Source organism: Macrobrachium nipponense, chromosome 24 (assembly GCF_015104395.2).
Source record: "Macrobrachium nipponense isolate FS-2020 chromosome 24, ASM1510439v2, whole genome shotgun sequence".
Taxonomy (NCBI): Eukaryota; Metazoa; Arthropoda; class Malacostraca; order Decapoda; family Palaemonidae; genus Macrobrachium; species Macrobrachium nipponense.
Window position 1 is genome coordinate 74,812,390 of NC_061091.1, and position 14,611 is coordinate 74,827,000.

The window sequence follows — 14,611 nt, forward strand, 5'->3', positions numbered from 1 at the left end:
TGTTGATGTCTGTGGAACGAGAAGGGATCGTGGTGGCAGGTTTAGGGGGTTAGGGGGTGGATGGAGAGAAGTACGAGGTGTTTTCAATTTTGAATGGCTATAGGGTTAATGGAGGGAGAGGTGATGCTGGGGTGGGGTTGGGCATGGGTGCCCGAGGTTTGGGGGAGAGGCGGAGGGTGTCTTGTAAGCTTTCCTAATGAATGGGCAGAAGGGAGATCGTTAGACGAAAGAATGGGAAAAAAGATATAACAGTGTATTGGAAAATGGAGGGGAAGCAACTGCAGAGGTTTGAATCCCGAGGATTCTCAGTCATGCAAATTAATCGGTAGTAATCATCAGGCTACAGTAAGAGTTTGATTTCATTTATTCCATATTAATAATGACTGATAAACCCAGTAACCGATTTTTTTAAATCTTGAAATATGCGGATTTGTTTTGAGAATAAAGTTGAGGAACTTTTTCATGTTTACAAACCGGGAAAAGAAAATGCAGAATAAAAGTTGAAATGAGAGAGAGAGAATAATAGAAAATTAGGTAAATCAGTCGCACTACATATAAAAGTGGGGGGGGGGGGGGGGGGGGGGAGGAATGTCGTGTGAGGATAGATCGATAGAGAGTTCCGGGAGGAGGAGGAGGAGGCAGAAGCAGAAGATGACCTGGGCGCGTCTCTCTCTCTCTTCATATCAAGGTACGAATGTCCCCCCCCCCCCCCCCCCCCCCCCCCCCCCCCCCCCCTCCCTTGTTCATTTGTTAACAGTTGTGGACTGCCGAGAAAGAATGTTTTCAAATGTGGAAAATGAGGAACGGGATTGGAATATGAATTTAGGCCAAAAGGCCAATCGCTGGAACCTGAGGTCATTCAGCGCACAGGAAAAGGTCGTATTCGTATTACGGTAGGGTTTCCAGGCTTTCTCTGAATTTAGTTTGTATATGAAACTTTTTTTTGTGTTCTGTCTTTTAAACGATCGGAGGTTGTTCTGTATTATCCGTTCATTATGTTTTTTTTTTTTACTAATATCCGTTCAGTCATGTTTTTTTTATTATTATGATGATGATGATGGCACTATATTAACGTTGTTTCATTATTTCCTTTGCAGGAGAACGGCCGTTCGAGTGCACGTGGATATCTTGCCGGAAGAGGTTCGCCCGTAGCGACGAGCTGGCCCGACATACCAGAACCCACACGGGGGAGAAGAATTTTGTGTGTCCAGTCTGTCAGAAGAGATTTATGCGATCAGACCATCTCAGGTCAGTTGCATTGCACTTCATTTCTAAAGTATTTCACTGCATGTGATACTGAAATCAACCCACTTCCAGTTTGTACGTTGCATTCATCTCTCCCTCCCTCTCTCTCTTTCACGAACAGCAAACACGCCAGACGACACCCGGACTTCGACCCAGCCCTCCTGAGGCAGCGTCGCCATAACACTCCGGCCCGAACCACCTGGCGTAACTCCTCCTCTCCGCTCGGCACCTCGGATAGCGATGGTCCCACATCGCCTTGAAGATTGAAGAATTTAGGAGGGCGACTTCGCGCGGTGTTGCTGTCATCTCTGTGCTAGAAGCGTAGTACAAAGTGGCGATGTGTTCCAGCTACTATACTTCCTTCCCCTCCCTCCCCCTCCACAGTTCTCACTCTGTAGTGGGATGCGAAAGTGTGGAGGGAGGTTCTACAATGTAGTGGATCTTTGGACCAAAATTGGCTTCTTTTTCGTCTTTGGTGAATCGGTGGCGGGCGGGCGGCGTCGTGACATGCCCACTGATTCCACTTACACTACTGACGAAGTCTTGTTGTAAATATATACATACATACATATATATATTATATTTTTTGTCTCTAAAATATTTAAACTAAAAACCGACTCAGGTTTGTGAGGCATACCACTCAGTTTTATGTAAAGGTTGCTCAGCGTTACAGTGCAACACCATTCAACAGTGATCTCTTATGGGTATCATCTGTGCTCATGTTTCATCTGCTCAAAACAGATATGACGTATTTGTACATAACTTATATTATATATATATATTTTAGATGAAGCGAGTTGTTGATGTTTTTTATATACTCTTGTACATTTTAATAATGTATCTTTTTTCCCCCTAGGTGTGGATTACAGCTATATACTGTATTAACATATCTCGTTTGAGCAGGTTCAAAACCATACATGTTATGACCTCTTCGTAATTATTATTATAATAATAGGGACTTTTGACCTGAAAGTGATCCGTGTGCAGGTTTACAGTTACACAGGTTCTCATCATCCATGCATGGACTACCAAAAATGGCCTACGGTATAACCAATCAACCCATGCGCACAAAACACACCAACCAACAAACATATTTCCTTTCATTCACATCTTCGTAGTTTAAGGCGACTTTCAAACCAGAAGGAAAACTCGAACAATGTAATGTGCTCACAATGTGTGGAATACAGGGTTATAGATAATCATACGGCATCTTACTGCACTGTGTAATCACTTATTTTTTAAAATACTGGACCTGAATGAATGTATGAATGAGTCAGCCAAATGGTTATTGGCAATGATGATGAACTATGCAGCACCAGCGTGCCGTTGCGTGCTGTTGATCAGATTGTTTAGTAATGTTGACAATACCAACAATAATTGCAAGTTACCTGGTGGCAAGGGTCTAGAATTCTAGCAGGCTCTTGTTTGCTCTTCTTTCAAGTACTTTGGAGACTAATGTTATCAGGGTAGATTCTTCTTTTTACGTTTTAACTACTAGACAGGTAGAAGTAGAGTACAGGGATGGTTGTAGTACTAGCCCTGGTGCTATTAAGTGCCTTAGGTGGTTGGAGCACTTTGTTCCCCCTACACATCCATTACCAGTTGTCCTTTTTCACAGACTATTTTGCCAAGTCTTCGCCTCATTCCAGTACATAACTCTCCAGTCAAGTACTGTGTATCTCCACTTTTATCCATCCATGCTATGATGTCCTTGACATTTTCCAGAATCGTATTCAGGGGCTGCACACTTAACACTTACTTATGGCCTTGAACCCTCTCACCTGCCTCCTACTGTCCTTGCCTCCTGAGTTTGATGAAAGACAACAGATTTCTCCAAGATGTTCAGTACTCGACTTTTCAATCTTCAATCCATCAGTGGAACCATCATCCATTGTGCTGAATTTGCTTTGTTGGTAGTTCTGAACAGGAATTGCCTGCAGTAATTGTGTAGACCTAAGTATATTTAATTTTTGTTTCTTAGGAACAGATAGATTACACATTAAGAGAATACCTCAAATTTAGATGATTAAGTACAATATTCAGGCTTGAGATTTGGAAATATGATATACACTGCGTATATACAAAGGTTTAAGTGGAAGTATTTTTAAGAGCCGAGCCTTTTTTCTAAGCACTACAAAATTTGAGGTAATCTTACCCAGCTGGTTTTAGCAACAAGTAATCATAATATACACACTAGGTTAACACACTGATATTTAAGATTACATTATTCATAATTCTCTAGGTCATACAGTTTCAGGATATATTACATTATAATATATTATATACTATATACATATATAATGCATTGAGTAATTTAGTTGTGCTATGTGCTCCTGTATTAAAAATGCCCCATCTCAGACCTAAGACAATATTTGATTGTGTCTAGTCAGCGTAGAATCTGTTGCAGATAATAAAGCTAATCATATATTGTTTTATATTGCTATGGCTTTGGAATATAAGATTTTGCTAACGAGTTTGCATTGTAGTGCCATAAAAACAATACAGACAAATGAAGGTTGACCAGAGTGATCAATAAAAGACCATTATTGTTACTGTAATAAATGTGCGTGTCATGCACAAACACAGGTAATTTGTATACTGGATATTTATTGGGGGAAGTGTTATGTGAATATTGCTCATCCTGAGGAATTTTCATGTTTATAGAATAGTATGTAAGGGCTGCTATGGTAACCAGACTTGCAGCAAATTTAAAAATGATTTAAGGAAAAACTTGTGATCTTCAAAGAACCTGTCATTGTATGCTGTACTTACAATTAGTACTTAATACATTAGTTGTGTTAGCTATCCTGGTTACTTCTTTCAACACTTTGTCAGCTTTTTCTGAAGTTTGACTTCTTCTTCAATCCAATTTTCCTTGGAGACTTAATCCTCATTTCTTCTGGCATTCTTTTGAACTTCATTGTACATAAAGTCACATTGCTGACATAATTGTGTATAGAACTGTAATTTTATACCTTAGAATAATTCAAGGTATCAAGATGACACTATTCTTAATTTTATTTGTACAAAACTAAGTTTACTAAAGGTTGTTCATGTAATGTGTTCATTTTTTTTTATTTTGGCCATTCTAGTTCCACCAGTCACCACAACTGTTGATTGGCAGTGTTAATTTTTATGCAGGTAAAATGGTTACTATTTTATTTTTTAACAGAACTTGCTGCTTACATTCATACATTTACCAACATGACAAGGTAATAACTGGAGAGGGCTATATGGCTTAGATAGGTTTATATGCCAGATGCATACTCTGGATTTTATTCCTCTGTTAAATGTGAATTAAATTTAGTCAACTTTTTCCAAAGTTAACTGAAATCAAACCCTGATACGAGATAAGAGTATGTGTTTTGTGTATGGCCATATCAAAAAATTGTCTTTCATATTGCACCTTCCAGAGTGAATGTTCTCAAGGGGACTTAAGGCCCAGCCAAAATAGGTTTGTTTCTCATTGCTAGGTATAATGTCAATGAAATTGTGTAAATAAAAGATGTTATGTAGTGTTTGTTTTCATAAACCTTTTTATTCTTTAGGTTTGTCAGAGTAAGCATGGTAGATAATTGTCCACTCTGCTAGGTGTCTTATTGGAGTGCCAATACTGTACAAGCACACTCAGACAATATCTTAAAAGTTGTGGAATGGTTGGTTACATTTCATCAACATACCCAAGAGGGGAAAACTTCCACAATGCACCAAGAATGGCAGTAACTTGTAATATGAGACTATCCATAAGTTTGGCTGCTTTCACAACCAGACATGTGATGGGTAAATATACTCGCCATAATCAAAAGAAGCTCAAGTTTGGATAGCTTGAACTCTCTGAACTGACAGGCAGCTAATGTAAGGCTGACCTCCCTCCTATAAAGCCTGACAACTGATTATAGGCCCCTCATATTATGCCATACTGTACAAGTTACGAGAGTACTTTAATAAAATTTTTGAGGTTAAATTCAGTCTAGACAGTCACGAGTTTAATAAAGGAAAAACATTTGGCATTGCACACAACCTTGAATCTCCAGCATCAGTTCCCCTTTCAAAAAGGGGCTATAATTGAATAACATCCACATTCGTAAGAAAAAAAAAATATGGCTGGAGAAAAAGTCTTCTGTAGAGACACCCTTTGAGTGTAATGACTTCCACCACAATATTGCCAAATCTTGGTCTACAAACAATATAAATTCGACTATAAAAATGCTACATAAACACACAGAATTGTGCAGTTTATACTTCAAACCCCAAAATACCAAAAGGAAATGTAACATTGTGCTCTCACCTGTAAACTCTATGCACTACATAAGACAGGTGGATACATCCCACACCATCAGCATAAGCATCTCATAACATCTGGTATTCTTGGCTACCACATTCCCAACCAAAGTCCTCTTTTACTGCAATTTACCAGCCCGAGAAGAGTACTTGAGACTCAGAGGTCTGGAAAAACTAACCCCTATTAATAATAATAACTGCAATTCAATAGGCCTTTAATCCATGGCATCAATCTACACAAGATCCAGGCTCCAGCGTTTGATTTAATGGTTTGAAGAATAGGAACATGACTTCCAAGTGCATTTTGTGTATAGCCATATAAAAAAATTTAGTCTTTCATATTGCACCTTCCAGAGTGAATGTTCTCAAGGGGACTTAAGGCCCAGCCAAAATAGGTTTGTTTTTCATTGCTAGGTATAATGTCAATGAAATTGTGTAAATAAAAGATATTATGTAGTTTGTTTTCATAAACCTTTTTATTCTTTAGGTTTGTCAGAGTAAGCATGGTAGATAATTGTCCACTCTGCTAGGTGTCTTATTGGAGTGCCAATACTGTACAAGCACACTCAGACAATATCTTAAAAGTTGTGGAATGGTTGGTTACATTTCATCAACATACCCAAGAGGGGAAAACTTCCACAATGCACCAAGAATGGCAGTAACTTGTAATATGAGACTATCCATAAGTTTGGCTGCTTTCACAACCAGACATGTGATGGGTAAATATACTCGCCATAATTGAAAGCAGCTCAAGTTTGAATAGCTTGAACTCTGAACTGACAGGCAGCTAATGTAAGGCTGACCTCCTTCCTATAAAACCTGACAACTGATTATAGGCACCTTATATTATGCCAGACTGTACAAGTTACAAGAGTACTTAAATAAAATTTTTGAGGTTAAATTCAGTCGAGACAGTCACGAGTTTAATAAAGGAAAAGCATTTGGCATTGCACACAGCCTTCCTTGAATCTCCAGCATCTGTTCCCCTTTCAAAAAGGGCTATACTTGAATAACATCCACATTCGTAGGGAAAAAAATATGTCTGGAGAAAAAGTCTTAAGAGAAACCCTCGAGTGTAATGACTTCCACCACAATATTGCCAAATCTTGGTCGACAAACAATATAATCAATTTGACTATAAAAATGCTACATAAACACAAAGAATTGTGGTTTATACTTCAAACCCCAAAATACCAAAGGAAATATAACACTGTGCTCTCATCTGTAAACTCTATGCACTACATGAAGACTGAGGTGGATACATCCCACACCATCTCATAACATTTGGTATTCTTGGCTACCACAGTCCTCTTTTACTGCAATTAAAGTAGGCCTTTAATCCATGGCATCAATCTACACAAGATCTAGTCCATCTTGCAAAAAGGCTCCAGTGTTGGATTTAATGGTTTGAAGAATAGGAACATGTCTTCCAAGTGCATTTCTAGCTATAACCCTGAACAATATGATGTTTGTTGTAAAATAGTATATACATTATTATAGCAAATTCTCATAACATTTGGTATTCTTGGCTACCACAGTCCTCTTTTACTGCAATTAAAAAGGCCTTTAATCCATGGCATCAATCTACACAAGATCTAGTCCTCATCTGCAAAAAGGTTCTCCAAGTGTTTGATAATGCGTTTGAAGAATATGAACATGGTCTTCAAGTGCATTTCTAGCTATAACCCTGAACAATATGATGTTTGTTGTAAAATAGTATATACATTATTATAGCAAATTCTCTCATTATTCAAGAAAAAAGATGAGCATTCAGAAATAGACATCAGACAATACTGGATATGAAACAAATTCCACTAGTATTTTGGTGAAAGAGCATAAATAACCAAGTGAATTTCCCAACCCCTGGCATAATAAATGCATAAATAACTGGAAGCATATCAAATTTTACTTTTAAAAAAATTTTTGCTGCACCTCAAGGAACTAGTGGGCTTCATCACTTACCAATTGGTAAGTTGCCCATTTAACCAAACAATGAGAGGTTTAACGGTTCAAACCTAAACATAAATTGAATAAAATACATGTGAAAGGGCAACAGCCATGCTACTTAACTCAAAAATACATGGGGATTCCAAGACAATGAACAAAAACAACTTATGCTTTGCTACAAGATACCTTTATTCACATCCTTAACCTAGAGTGGACTAAATTATATGACACAAAGTGACAAACTGCATATCTTTAGACATGGTCAACAAAAATATATTCAACTATACAGGCACACATTTAGTGTGATTTATTCAACATTTCCCTCTTCAGTCTGAACCATCAACAATTCTACTGTACAATTTAATACAAAATGATTGCAAAACAATACTGTAATGCTACATTAGGCAATAAGCTCTTTAAAAAAAATGAGACATAAAACCACTTTACTTCCATATTTCACCCCACCTGATTCAAGTAATTTACATACCAGAATTTATATTGGATTTTTTTTTTCAATTTTTCTCTTTCCAATTCATTTAATTCAACTTTTCAGATACAATTCTACTTATTAAAAATGTTTTGTGCCAAAGCATTACACATCCGGATGATGATGTTTTGGGCAATAAAAGGAGAAAATATATAACAGGAAATAGAGTGCACTGTGGGAACGGGACTGGACACACTCTTCATTTCCTATGGTGTGTGTGTTGTGTGTGTGTGTGTGTGTGTGTTATTGTACCCTGTATAGACTTTCGAGTGACTGGAAGCCTACTCTTGAGGGCATGATGATATCTTAAATGGCTAATGCACTCTATCTTACAATGACTACTAAATATTTGTTACAAAGATTGAATCCTACAGCTTATGAAGAGGGGGAGGGTGGGATTTTGTACATTTTTTGTGTCCATTGTCATTTTTGCATATGTAGCGTTATCACGCACAAGTCACATGATACTATGCCTCTGCAAAGCTCACTACTAGGTCTTCCTGTTGACATAGTACTGCTAAGGAGATCCATAGGCCCAAGTTTCACACCACTACCACCACCAACAATTGTGAAAATAATAAAGCATTTCTTCTCTATAGTAATCTGAGTGGATGCCCAATGCAATCTCTCCCAGTACCATTGCAGAGACAAAGACATGTCCTGATAAAAAAATCTACAACACATATTATCTAATATTCTTAGGTATAGCTCATCACATGGTTCCCTGGAAGTTGAAGATCACAAAGAGTAATAAAGATACATATCACTTTTGCACTGGAATAATTACTACGCATACTGACACTCGGCTTTACGTGACATCTGCCTCCAAAATATAAATATGACTACAGAATTTAATCTGTAAAAAATATACAGCCTTTTAGAAACGATATGCTGGTTTCTGAAAACAAAAACAATAACTATGTAATATTATTGAAGATGAAGAAAAATTTGGTCCTGTTAAATAAATTTCTAGATAATCTACACCTACAAGAAAAGAAAAAAAAAAAAAAAAAAAAAAAAAAAAAAAAAAAAAAAAAAAAAAAAAAAAAAAAAAAAAAAAAAAAAAAAAAAAAAAAAAAAAAAAAAAAAAAAAAACAGGAGGTACATAGCTTTTAAATTTATGCTCTTGATGGATTTCGCAACACTTATAACAGAAGTACTAAATGAAATAGAACTTTCACAGACTGAGTCATTATAATATCTAGGTGAGCACCTCAGATCAAGTGAACAATCAATCATTCCTTTTCCACCTATTTACATTACAATATTCGTTTCCTATCATGCTTTTTTTTTTTTTTTTTGGTCCTACATGTAGAGCACCAGCTGTCAGCATGAAGTTCAAGGCAGGTTATTCTTCATTCTAAGTACAACCTGTTTCAAACCCTTAACAATAAAAATGACTTCTTGGACTGCTGCCTCTAAGGAAAATGCTGTGCTGTCAATGTGGTCAGGTCTCCACCAGGGCACAATAAGACTGAAGCACTTGTGGTCATGCATCTGGGTCTCGTGTAGCCTTCTGAACCATACACGAACGTGCCACAGACTCAAACAACCTGCAAGATTGTAGCATGACACCTGTTAGAGATTGACAGATGTTGCATCATTTACACCTCAATTCAACCAGAGCTGTATATTCTGAGGACACTTCAACTTGCTAATCAGTCGAAATCTTGGTATGTATTTTGAAGGTTGAAACTGATACAGTAGTACTTTTATCTGAATTTCCTTAATGTCACTTCTATGTCCAAGCCAAAATCAAAATGACCTCTCATGCATTGGCAAACACTAATGAAGCCAGCTTAAGAAAATACCTACAATAAATTATTTGCTACAACCAAATTACGATTTGTATATATACACATTACACAAGAATTAATACAGTATTTTTGGCTAGATGATGTGTAATTAATAGTATTGTTTTAAAAAAGGACCCAAGCCATCCACATAATTTAGTAGTCAAACCACACCACTCGGTCAACATTCTCAAACTCGCATACAGTTGGCCTAAAGGTAAGGTTCAAAATAATCAATAGCCTCTCAATCCTGAATACAGTATTCACCACCGGTTAAAAACTAGACAACCATATTAATATTCATTAATAGATGTTTTGCATTTTTCATACTGCTTGGACTAAGTAACTGAGTTGACCACCATGAAACCCATCCACATAACTAAATTTTAAATAAAATATTTTTTAGTTTCTCAACTACATCAAAAATTTTATTTTACTCTTCAGTTTCACATTTTATACCAATCTGGTCAGGTAAATGATAATTTGGAGAAAAAAAAAAGTAGAGCAACACTTTGAACACTTAAGATTTCATCATGCACCACTTTGAACACAAAGATTTCATCATGAATAATGACTGATTACCTATTATCATAGGCATTCTTCATGCACACTACTGGTAAAAATGACAAAAGGCATTTCTCAACAGCTGTAAAGCTGATAAATATACAGAGTAGCACCAAGAAAAACAATTTCATGGAGACTTTCATAAATGTAAATCTTACTACTATATCGCTGATTTTCATTGCATAAAATCTTGCAGCTTGTAATATTTAACTAATTCAATTTCTGACTTTCTAGTATGATTCTTATGATCACTTTAAAAACAATACATTCTTGAAAGGAAGAACTTTCAAATTAAATACATTTCAAGCCACAAATAATATGAAGAGTAATGGTGATTGACAAACATGCACAACACAATCCAGTAACTAACTTCATCCTACTTGGCATTAAATTCTCGTCTCCAAGAAAATACTCCTACCGGTACTTGTAACAAATAGCTTATCGTCAACAATACAACACAACATTCATGAGGAAAAAGCTTGAACCTTTACAAGAATTGTGGTTAAGTTTGTGACTCATGAGATCACAAAAAACAAAAATTGTACAGTAATTCTAAGGACAAGACTGCTAAAAAGGATCAATTCTCAATATTACAACTGAGCTACTAAGACAATCAGGCTATGATGGTAGCCTGTAACTAGTATTAGACTTTACAGGTACTGAAATTCTTGAGCATTATGTAATTAAACTTGGTGAAAACTCTTAGAAATTAACACCAAAGGCTACAATCTTGCTAACATTCTTAGTAGTATGTATTATGAAAATGTTTAACCACCATTAGATTAATAAAGTAATTGCAAAAGAAATGGTGGGGGACTAAATACTAAATCAGGACTTGAATCACACTTTAAATAAAATTCTATCTAAAAAATAAAGTTAAAGTCCTGCATATAAGGCCTTTGAGCTATGCAGCAGATTGGTTCCAGCAGCCCATATGGATCTCAAAATCCATATAATTTAAATTTATGTAAAATTGAGTAACAGTATTATAAAAATAACCTCACATCCTTCATGCACATTCAAGTATTGATGCAATCATTGTAATCCTAATAATGCTGTCTGTAAAGTACAAATCACAAGCAACAGCCTAACATTATCATTTATTCAAGATTTAGAGAAATATCTACGACTTGAAAGGGAACCTGGAAACGGACAGAACTGGCAGAATAATTATTACAAGAATTATTTACAGCACTAAATAAAACCCCACACAGAAATGCATATGCTTTCGAATTAGTTTTGAATTTCATAACTAAAATGAGAATCCCATTTAAGCCAACTGCATTTCACAATAGGAACCCAACACCCAGACCCTTTTACTACATCAGAAGTGCAGTGGCAAAATTCCATACCACTAAGACTCTAGAATTCCATCTAGTACTGTACTGCCAAACGAAGGGGTCTCACATATTACATAAGTTTTAAAACAATCCATTTTTGTTGCGCTTCTGAAGCTTAAAAAATTATAAACCTATATACTCAAGGCTAATTCAAAGGATTTGTTCTGAAAACAAGCATTAATTAATAATTGGAGTAAAATTAAAGCAGCAGTCAAATTCAATAGATGGATGAAAGAGACCAATGGTAGAAGTTAAAAGGTCAAGGACTGAAAGTAATGTAGTTGGGGTTGAAGAGACACTGTCCAAGAACCTTATTACTATCTGTTGTAAATGACACAAGGAATACTAAAAGCAAAACCCAAAGTGCACACCTTAAAATTTGGATGTAAAAACACAAGCCACCAATCACTTAAATAGGTACTATAAACAAAATTACAAAGAGTGAGCTGAAGCACAAGAAATCATCAAATTTTAACTACCTTTATTCCTTAACTTGTCTCTAGCTATCCTCAAGTTCAGCTATACCGAGTGATAAATCTTACAACTAAAAATACTTTAGCATCACATCCTCTTTTGGAATAAACCACTGCTGTTTAAGATCAATCACTGTTCATAGAGCAGAGAGGCCCATTCAATATCAATCCCTCTTATACAGATGATTGCAAACGTGTCTTCACAGAACCTTCAAATTAACAGTAAAATAAATCCATAAAATTATCCTACATTAATGTAAATCTTCCCAAAAATGCTATTGGCAATACTTACCTTTATCAAGCAGAGTTCCTCTAAACAAACTTCTCTAATTTTCTTGAAATACTCACTTTTCAATTTCAGGGGCACATTTGACAAACTCATGACTCCAGAACCTAAAAGAAGGATTCTTAATCAACTCGATGAATGTGATGAGTAAACCCCAAGGGTGTGGTCGATTGACAATCAACCTCTCCAGAAGAACCCTGGTTATCTGTTCCTGAATTGCTTCTGCATTTGCTTCAGCAAAGAGATGTAAGAGTGTGCAGCTGAAGTAATGCGTATGGCTATTTGGATAACGCAACTGATTGGCTATGGCATTCAGGAACAAGTAACGACCTGAACAGACAGAAAATTAGAAGGCTTTAGTAAAATTAGATCAAAATAAAATACACTGAAATACCAACATCTTACACATTATTAAATACATACAACTCTATTGTTGAAAATGTTGAGAAAAACACAGATCCTTAACAAAGCAAGCTGTGATAAATTCTTGCGAAAAAAAAAATATATATATATATATAATTTCCATAAACGTACTCTCCATAAAAATTAATCTTTTAATCAAGACTGCAATATTATCATCAATAATGAATATTACCATCAATTATGTTTGTAAACTTTATGTATGCTTTCAAGTTTTCAAGGGTCATCCTCACTGTGATTCCCAAAACTTTAATTTCCTTTAGCTGTTTACATTGGAAGGTAGTCACTTGAATCTTAACTCTTATCATAGGATGTGATAAAAAAATAGTACCTTCTGTGTCTAAATCAACACCGAGGTTCTGAAAGATGTCCATGTGGGCGGAGTGAGCAATCGTGGACATGGAAGGAGTTAACCCCTTACTATGAATCTGTGCAATAGCCTGCATGCCAACATACAGCACCAAAGAATTCATCACAGACATGTTGTACCTCATCCCGGGTTCACTGGAAACTTGCTGCAAATCAAGAACTTAATCAAAGGCCAGTTATGTAAGAGAAACTTTTGTTCCAGTCAGTGTTTCATTTCATTACACTGTCACTAGGTATTATGAGAAAGGCTTTGAATAGAAGAGATGAATTGCTCTTTGTTCTGCCAGTTATATTACTGAGCTTAATCTACAGTTACTGGCAGATACAAAAACCATTTATACATAAGAGTGCAGTTTTACATGTATATAAAAAAAATCTAAGAAAGAACTGATCTCCTAACAAGCAAGATAAGTATTTCATTTAATTTTTTTTATTTAAGACAGAATGACCTGCACCACTAAATGTGGGTTATTATATTGTAGTAGATTCACATCAAGCGTGCATCTGATGCCTAGGCCAGGCCCTTATGACGCTCCTGATTGGCTGTTGATAAGGCAATCACAGGGCTGGGAACTCTCAGTCTCTCAAGGGAGTTCACACAGGCAGGATGTATTTGCCATCTCTCCTGAGGGATACGGCTTTCAAAAGTATCCCTCAGAAGAGGTGAAACATATATCCTGTCAATGTGAACACTCTCGAGAGATTTCCAGCCCTGTGATTGGCTTATCAATAGCCCATCAGAAACATCATAAGGGACAAGCCTAGACATCAGATGCACGCTTGATGTGAATCAGTAGTAGTCAACTCTTCAGGTTTACAAATAGTAGCTTTTCATTTTACCAAAAACAGTCATTTCACTTCAACATTCATCTACAGTAATCCTCTACAATCCCATTATTATTAATAGAAGAAGAAGAAGCCTGTCTTATTTAAAAACTTATGATGTTGAATCCCAATTTGAACTATATTTCCATTGCAAGAATTATTCCATTGAACTTTTTAAATAGTAAGAATAAGAATATTACTATACAGTGGCTAGAACACTCAACTCACCCACTCCTGTAGCAAACAGAAAATATAGAAAACTGATGAGAGCAACATACCTGTAAGTACGTACGCATATCTGAAAGGAACGTAACTGGTGTTCTATTCTTCAGGTAAGAATCCAGGTTCTTCTTAAATTCTGGCGGTTGAATTAAATTGGCAACATTTGTTACAATCTTGGGAGATATTGTGATTTCAGGCAACATATCAACTTTCAGATTTGGAGTAAATGGGTCAGGAAGTCTCATGTTACGGGGAAATGCGCTCAAAATCAAGTTGCGCATCTGAATGCAGTTTGGAGGGATGACGTCACAGAACCCGTAATGGTATTCACAGAGAAATTCTGGGAAGTCGTGCAAGAG

At 36.3% G+C, this 14,611-nt stretch overlaps 1 protein-coding gene and 1 long non-coding RNA gene across 2 annotated transcripts in view; one reads left to right on the forward strand and one right to left on the reverse strand.

Moving 5' to 3' along the window:
* The first annotated feature begins 727 nt into the window (after positions 1–727).
* On the forward strand, positions 728–4,760 carry LOC135205798 (uncharacterized). The gene is made up of 2 exons (XR_010312610.1): positions 728–1,248; positions 1,367–4,760. It is a non-coding gene; the product is annotated as an uncharacterized LOC135205798 (long non-coding RNA).
* A 2,878-nt stretch (positions 4,761–7,638) lies between these two features.
* Positions 7,639–14,611, reverse strand: part of LOC135203555 (CCR4-NOT transcription complex subunit 1-like) — a 188,162-nt gene continuing 181,189 nt past the window's right edge. Inside the window, exons 30-33 of the mRNA XM_064233297.1 lie at positions 14,309–14,600; positions 13,168–13,351; positions 12,479–12,746; positions 7,639–9,513 (exon numbers count right to left, since the gene is read on the reverse strand). Coding sequence (XP_064089367.1) covers positions 9,450–9,513; positions 12,479–12,746; positions 13,168–13,351; positions 14,309–14,600 — 808 coding nt within the window. The 3' untranslated portion in view covers positions 7,639–9,449. The remainder of the gene's footprint in view (positions 9,514–12,478; positions 12,747–13,167; positions 13,352–14,308; positions 14,601–14,611) is intronic.